At 50.3% G+C, this 8742-nt stretch overlaps 1 protein-coding gene across 1 annotated transcript in view; it reads right to left on the reverse strand.

The window, feature by feature from the left end:
* Positions 1 to 2166: 2166 nt before the first annotated feature.
* fam50a (family with sequence similarity 50 member A) overlaps positions 2167 to 8742 on the reverse strand; it is a 25625-nt gene continuing 19049 nt past the window's right edge. The window contains exon 13 of the mRNA XM_048619940.1: positions 2167 to 2280. Coding sequence (XP_048475897.1) covers positions 2167 to 2280 — 114 coding nt within the window. The remainder of the gene's footprint in view (positions 2281 to 8742) is intronic.

The raw sequence follows: 8742 nt of genomic DNA on the forward strand, positions 1-8742 counted from the left end.
GGGGGGGGTGGGGGCGGTGATTTAAAATTTGGGAGGAGGGGGCCAATAGATTGAGTTTCGGAGCCATGAGGTCATGTTGCAGCTGTACAAAACTCTGGTGCGGCCGCACTTGGAGTATCGCGTACAGTTCTGGTCGCCGCGTTACAGGAAGGATGTGGAAGCATTGGAAAGGGTGCAGAGGAGATTTACCAGGATGTTGCCTGGTATGGAGGGAAGGTCTTATGAGGAAAGGCTGAGGGACTTGAGGCTGTTTTCGTTAGAGAGAAGAAGGTTAAGAGGTGACTTAATCGAGACATACAAGATGATCAGAGGATTAGTTAGGGTGGACAGTGGGAGCCTTTTTCCTCGGATGGTGATGGCTCGCACGAGGGGACATAGCTTTAAATTGAGGGGTGATAGATATAGGACAGATGTCAGAGGTAGGTTCTTTACTCAGAGAGTAGTAAGGGCGTGGAATGCCCTGCCTGCAACAGTAGTAGACTCGCCCACTTTAAGGGCATTTAAATGGTCATTGGATAAACATATGGATGATAATGGAATAGTGTAGGTTAGATGGGCTTCAGATTGGTTTCACAGGTCGGCGCAACATCAAGGGCCGAAGGTTCTGTGTTCTATATGTTCTCAGACTTTGGAACGCTGCCTCAGAAACAGGAGCGATTTTGTCATCGGAACAGACAGGCCCTCAGTCGAGTGAAACTTCTTTGTAGGCCTCTTGGGGGGGGGTGGGGGGGGTGGGGTGGCTTTGAGGGGGGTTACCCAACCCCCCCCCCCAAGCTTGTAATCGGACGGGAGTTTGGGGGCAGGTGGGGGGTGTGGGGAGGGCTGTTTATCGGGCATCTGTGGTCGCCAACCCGACTCGAAAGGGGGTAGCAGATTCGAGGGGCACGTTTCGGCCCCCCGCATTCGACCTGTGACCCTTCTCCACACCCCCCCCGCCCCTCCAGGAAGGGTTTATGAGGTCACAGCTCCAGCGCCCCCACCCCCCCACTTCGGGTCACAGTCGGAGAACTTCAAGTGAGTTGGGTGGGGGGGTTCCACACTCTTAAATCCATCAAGCCCCCTCCAGCCACCCACATAAGCCCGCTCCACGCCCAAGACCCCACCCACAGCTCCCCCCCACCCCAACCCCACCCCACCGGTTGCTAAGCGCATTTTACGACTCCCTGTCCGCTGACTGCGACAGAGCATGGGCACTTCACCCCTTTGACCGAGGGTCTCGATGAGTTCTGGCCCTCCACCCGGGCAGGTGCCAACTCTGAACGGCCACCTCCTCGAACTGCTACGGAGCGACGATGAAGGTGGGCAGGGGTTTGGGTGGTGGGGGGGGGGATCGTGGGGGGGGGGGGGGGAAGGGGGCCGGGGGCCCACATTCAACAATCTTCTTTTGTCTCCCCGCCCCCCCCCCCCGCCCCGCAACCTTCGATCGCGCCTCCAGTACCACCCCCCGCCCCGAGCCGAGGTGGGCGCTACAGCAATGCAGGTTTTTCTCTAGCAGGAGGCGGTCTCATGAGGAATGCTTGGCTGAGCTCCAACACTCCCTCCATCCCCCACCGATGCTCAGAGGTAGATTGTCTCATTGGGAATGCTTGGCTGAGCTCCAACACTCCCTCCCTCCACCACCACCGACGCTCAGAGGTAGATTCTCTCATTAGGAATACTTGGCTGAGCTCCAACACTCCCTCCCTCCACCACCACTGACACATGGCAACAGCAGTGTGTACTGTCTATGAGATGCACCGCAGTGACTCGCTGAGGGTCCTTCCACAGCACCATCTGAACCTGCCACTTCTATCATCCCCCCCCCCCCCCCCCCCCCCCCCCCCCCACACACCACCTCCTGCAATTCCCCTCCAAGACCAACCCACCCCCACCGTCCCCCCCACCCCATCCCACCTGCAATTGACAGTGGCCTTTTCTTCAGTGTCAGAATCCTGGAATTCCCTCCCTAATCTTTCTACAGTGGTTCAAGAAAGTGGCTCACAACCACCTTCTCGAGGGGGAGTGTAGGGACGGCCAATAAATGCTGGGCCCTGTCACATGATTTCCACATTCCCAAGAACCACTGGAAAAAACGGGTGGCTAAAGTAGGAGAGCTTCCGGTGCAGGGGGAAAAGAAACTGGAGGAAAATTGAAAGATAATCCATTATCACTGTTTGTAGTCCGACGCTATAGCGTGTCCATAAAAATTGTGCAAACCTGAACTTGCAACCCGCTGGGAGCCATCTTCTTTGAAGAAATGGCCTGTGTGACCAAAATGGCCGCCACACAGTACAGAAAGACCTGCAGGAAAGAAAATAGAGATTTTAAAAATAAACAGCCTTAAATACTTGGAAATGAACATTGATGATGAGACCGCAAGACACAGGAATGGAAGTAGGCCATTCAGCCCATCGAGTTCGCTCCACCAGTCAATGATTTGATTGTCCTCAAATCCACTTTCCAGTCGTTTCCCCATAACCCCTCGATTCCCCTTTCTGGTTAAGTGTATCTCTCTCTCTCTCTCAGCCTCTAATATAACCCCTCGATCCCCCTTCCTGATGAAACATCTCTCTCTCAGCCTCGAATATAACCCCTTGATCCCCCCTTCATGATTAAACATCTCTCTCTCAGCCTCGAATATTACCCCTCAATTCTCCTTCCTGATTAAACATCTTCTCTCAGCCTCGAATATAACCCTCAATTCCCCTTCCTGATTAAACATCTCTCTCTCTCAGCCTCAAATATAACCCCTCAATTCCCCTTCCTGATTAAAAATCTCTGTCTCAGCCTCAAACATAACCCCTCGATTCCCCTTCCTGATTAAAAATCTCTCTCTCAGCCTCGAATATAACTCCTTGATTCCCCTTCCTGATTAAAAATCATTCTCACAGAGTCATACAGCACAGAAACAACCCCTTCGGCCCAACCAGTCCATGTTAATCATAATCCCAAACTAAACTAGTCCCATACCTGCCTTCTCCTGGCTCATACCCCTCCAAGCCTTTCCTATCCATGTACTTATCCAAATGTCGTTTGAACGTTGTAACTGTACCTACATCCACCACTTCCTCTGGATGTTCATTCCCTCTGTGTAAAAAAAAATTGCCCCTCATGTCCTTTTTAAATCCTTCTCCACTCACCTTAAAAATATGCCCCTGCCACTCACCTTATCCAAGCCCCTCATGATTTTATAAATCTCTCTAAGGTCACCCCTCAACCTCCAACGGTCCAGTGAAAAAAGTCCCAGCCTGTCCTTATAACTCAAATACTCCATGCCTGGCAACATCCTGGTAAATCTCTTCTGAACCCTCTCTAGCTCAACCCGTAAGGAATCTGTAAAAAAGCCTGAATCTGAAGAACGGCTGCAAGATGCACACTACTCTCAGGCCACCACTTTAGAATCTAAATTTCTCTTTTGCGGACGATTCCAAGATTGGTGGTATAGTGGACAATGAAGAAGGTTATGTTGGGATATAGTGAGATATTGATCAACTGAGCCAGTGAGCTGAGGAATGGCAGATGGAGTCTAATTTTAGGTAAATGCAAGGTGTTGCATTTTCGTAAGAGAAACCAGGGCAGGACTTGCACAGTCAACGGTAGGGCCCTGGGGAGTGTTATAGAACAAAGAGATCTAGGGGTGCGGGTTCATAGCTCCTTGAAAGTGGAGTCATAGGTAGACAGGGTGGTGAAGAAGGCTTTTGGCATGCTTGCTTTCATCAGTCAGAGTATTGAGTATTGGAGTTGGGACGTATTGCTCCAGCTGTATAAGACGTTGGAGAGGCCACATTTGGAATACTGCGTTCTATTCACCCTACTAGAGAAAGGATATGATTAAGCTAGAAAGAGTGCAGAAAAGATTTACGAGAATGCTACCTGGGCTGGAAAGTTTGAGTTATAAGGAGAGGATGGATGGGTTGAGACTTTCCCCCTGGAGCATAGAAGACAGAATGTGGCCTTATAGAGGTCTATAAATGAATGAGATAAGGTGAATAGCCAATAGCTTTCCCCCATGGTAGGGGAGACTAAAACTAGAGAGCATTGGTTGAAGGAGAGGGGGAGAGATACAAAAGGGTCAATTTTTTTCACAACAGACCGTGGTGTCTGGAACGGTCTGGCAGAGGTAGGTGGTGCATTCATTGCTCCCAACGTGGTCTTCGCTACATTGGGGGATCAAAGGGTAGACTCGGTGACCGCTTCGCACAACACGTACATTCTGTCTGCGGAAAAAAAAAGAAACGACCCTGAGTTCCCAGTTGCCCGCCACTTCACCGCACTGCCTCATTTCTGGGCCAACGTCTCTGTCTCGGGATTGCTGCATCGCTCCTGTGAAGCTCAGCGCAAGCTGGAAGAAAGAACAGTGCCTCGTTTTCCATTTACTGCCTCTGGACTCAATATCGACTTCGACAATTTTAGGGCTTGAGGCACCTTCTCCTGTGTCCTAACCCCAACACCCCCCCACATACACACACACCAGGCCTTGTTATCACAAGGTCTGCTGTTACACACAACCCACTGTTAGCCACTAATCGTCCCAGGCTGACCATTATCCACTCCTTTGTCTGTCCAACTGTCCTTCTCTCTCTTTGGGCTCTATCCCCGCCTGTTGTTTACTCCTGGGCCCCTCCTCCCACCCTGTCTTCTACATAGAAACCAACCACCATCGATTCTGAAGGAGGGTCGCTGGACCCGAAACCATTTTCTCTCCACAGACGCTGCCAGACCTGCTCAGATTTTCCAGCGAGTCCCCGTTTTGTTGCTGATTTCCAGCATCTGCAGTTTGTTTTTTGACGAGCCGGACTAGCGTGTCTGACGTGGAATTTCTATCGAGAATGCCCGTTTGACTCTTGCAAAGTTGGCACCTTGGAACGTCGCACTGGCCTAGAATGAGCAATGTGGGTGTGTGTGTGTTTTGATTTTGTACCTCTCTTCACCCTGTGATCCAGATGCAAAAGTAGGGGGTTAGATCAGTGAGGTTGCAGACACAAAAAAAAACAGCAGGGAGGAAAATGTCAGGACTGTAACTGGATGTAGCTGGGCTGGACAGATTACCAGAACAGCAAAGAAGGTTACTTCAGACTACAACAGACCTTGATCAGATGGGCTTATGTGCGGCAGATGGAGTTTAATTTAGATAAATGTGAGGTGCTGCATTTTGGGAAAGGCAAACCAGGGCAGTACTTATACACTTAATGGTAAGGAGTGTTGCTGAACAGAGAGACCTTGGGATGCTGGATCATAATTCCTTGAAAGTGGAGTTGCAGGTAGACAGGGCGGTGAAGAAGGTGTTTGGTACGCTTGCCTTTATTGGTCGGTGAATTGAGTGTAGGAGTTGGGAGGGTCATGTTGTGGCTGTATTGGCCAATTTTGGAAGACTGCGTTCAACTCCATTCAACTGTAGGAAGGACGTTGTGAAACTGTAAGTGTTTGGAAAAGATTTTGCCAGGGTTGGAAGGTGTAAAGTGTAAGGAATAGGGAGAGGCTGAATAGTCTGGGGGCTATTTTCCCTGGAGCATTGGAACCTGAGGGGTGACCTTATCATAGAATCCCTACAGTATGGAAACAGGCCATTCAGCCCAAGTCCACACCACCCCTCTGAAAAGCATTCCACCCAGACCCATAATCCTACCCCTGATTTCCCATGTCTAACCCACCTAACCTAAACATCCCTGGGCACTATGATCAATCCACCTATCCTGCACATCTGTGGACTGTGGGAGGGACCCGGAGCACCCGGAGGAAACCCCCACAGACACACGGGGACAATGTGCAAACTCGACACAGACAGTCGCCCGAGGCTGGAATCAAACCCGAGTCCCTGCTAACCACTGAGCCACTGTTGGCAGCAGTGGGATATACAGGTTTATATGAGGGACATGGATAGGGTAAATAGACAAGATCTTTTTCCCCCCAGGGTAGGGGAGTCCAAAACTAGAGGGGCATAGGTTTGATAGGGGAAAGGGACCTAAGGGGCTACTTTTTCACGCGGATGTTGGTGTGTGTTTTTTTTATTCGTTAACGGGATGAGGACGTCACTGGCCAGGTAGCATTTATTGCCCACCCCTATTTGCCCAGAGTCAACCACATTGCTGAGGGTCTGGAGTCACATGTAGGCCAGACTGGGTAAGGATGGCAGTTTCCTTCCTTAAAAGACATTAGTGAACCAGATGGCTTTTTCCTGACAATTGACAACAGATTTACGGTCATCATTAGGCTCTTAATTCCAGATATTTATTGGATTCAAATTCCACCATCCGTGGTAGGATTTGAACTTGGGTCCACCAGAACGTTGTCTGAGTCTCTGGATTAACAGTCCAGTGATAATACCACTAGGCCATTGCCTCCGCAGAGGTGTATGGAATGAGCTGCCAGAGGCAGTGGGTGGGGGCTGGTACAATGACAACATTTAAAAAGCATCTGGATGGGTACGTGAATAGGAAGGATATGGGCCAAATGGGACTAGATTAATTTAGGATATCTGGTCGGCACGGACGGGTTGGTCTGTTTCCATGCCGTATATCTCTATGACAGCGGCAGATGGGGGTTTAAACCTGACAAGCATGAAGTGATGTGTTTTGGGAGGACTATCAACACAGGGCCCTAGGATCAGAGGGACCTTTAGCTGTGCATGTCTGTAGATTCTCAAAGCTGGACAGGTAGACACGGTGATGAAAAAGGTGGTTTAAAAATCGGTATATGAAATACTTGCATTTATTAGTCAAAAAAAAGTTGCCCCTCATGTCCTTTTTAAATCTTTCTCCTCTCAACTTAAACATATGCCCCCTAGTTTTGAACTCCCCCACCCCTAGGGAAAAGACCTCAGCTATTTACCCTATTTATGCCGCTCATGATTTTATAAATCTTGATAAGGTCACTCACCTCCTACGCTCCAATGAAAAAAGTTCCAGCCTCTCATTATAATTCAAACCCTCCATACCTGGCAACATCCTGGTAAATCTCTCCCGAACCCACTCCAGTTTAATAATATCCTTCCTGTAACAGGGCGACCAGAACTGGACACAGTGCTCCAGGAGAGGCCTCACCAACGTCCCTGTACAACCTCAACGTGACGTCCCCAACTCCTGTACTCAAAGGGTCTGCGCGATGAAGGCAAGCGTGCCAAACCCTGAGGCACTGAATGCAAGAGCGGGAAAGTTATCACCGATCTGCAATGTTAGTGAGGCTACAGCTGGGAGGACTGTGTGCAGTTCTGGTCTCCCGCACGACAGGAAGGGTGTGATTGTACTGGAAGGGCTGCAGGACGTTGCCTGGGATGGAACGATTCAGCGACAAAGCCAGGCCGGACAGGCTGGGGTTGTTTACTTTAGAGAGGAGAAGGCTGAGGGAGGGGACTTGGTGGAGGCGCAGAAAATTCTGAGGGGCATCAGGTAGATAGGGAGATCTTCAGAGTATTAAAGATAAGGAGCAGGAGGCTTGGACTGAGGGGAGAGCTTTTTATTTTCACCCAGAGAGTGGTGGGGATCTGGAACTCACTGCCTGTAAGGGTGGCAGAGATGATAGGTCTTCAAGAGCAGAATTAGGCCTTTTGGCGCATTAAGTCTGCCCCACCATTTGATCATGGCTAATATGTTTCTAGACTCCATTCTCCTGCCATCTCCCCGTAACCTTGATCCCCTTACTAATCAAGAATGCATCTGTCTCTATCTCAATGACCTGGCTTCCACAGCCCTCTGCCACAGTAGGTTCCCTAGATCCACTGCCCCTCTGGCTGAAGAAATTCCTCGAGATCTTGGTTTGAAAGGGCCGCCCGTTTACTCTGAGGCTGTGCCCTCGGTTCCTAGTCTCTCCGACTGGTGGGAAACATCTTCTCCACGCCCGCTTTATCCAGGCCTCTCAGTGTTCGGTAAGTTTCAAACAGATTCCACCAACTCACCCCACCAACATCCTACTAAACTCCATCAAGTACAGGGCCAGAGTCCTCAACTGCTCCTCACAAGACAAGAGTTTCATCCCAGGGATCGTTCTCCTGAACCTGCTCTGGGCCCCCTCTGAGGCTGGCTTAGCTACAGGGCTTGAAACCACTCACAATGTTCCAGATATGGCCTTCCAACTTCAGCCTTCTGTTCTTGTATTCTAACCCCTCTGGAAACGAATGCCAACGTGACATTTGCCTTCCTAACTGCCAACTGAACCTGCGCATTAACCTGAACAGAATCCTGAATTAGAACCCCCAAGCCCCTTTGCGCTTCGGATTTCCGAAGCCTTTCCCACTTTGGAGAATAATGTGTGACCGAATGAGTGGAATACAGGCACTTGTTGCCAGGCCAGAAGAAGAGGTTCTGCTTTCAAGGGTTAACAGTGAGGCAATATCGCACTGACACACTCCACCCAGCAGTTCCCACAAGAATGCAAGACCTGATTAAAACAGGATCTGGAGAAGGATGTGCCACGTTCGTTGAGTTGTTGAGAGACGAAATCTGGCTGAAGGAAGGTTCAAAGACATGAATGCAGTGCACACACACCTGTCAGAGCCCCACCTCTCCGAGCTAGTGTACTCTGGACCTCGCCATGACTAGAGGGTTTGCCATGGTTATGTTTAGCTGCACCAGTCCCTGGATAGACCACCTCGAGAGTGAGGAGGGAGCTACACAAGGCACCGCGCCTTAGGGATGACATATGGGCCTCGTGGGGAATGCAGGGCAGATTGACAGGAATGTAATAAACAGGAAGTGCTGCCGAAAATCACCAGGCCTGACACACCCACCCTGTCCCTGTCACGCCCTCCAGCCCCTCCCTATCTCTGTC

Source organism: Rhincodon typus, chromosome 44, assembly GCF_021869965.1.
Source record: "Rhincodon typus isolate 14 chromosome 44, sRhiTyp1.1, whole genome shotgun sequence".
Lineage (NCBI taxonomy): Eukaryota > Metazoa > Chordata > Chondrichthyes > Orectolobiformes > Rhincodontidae > Rhincodon > Rhincodon typus.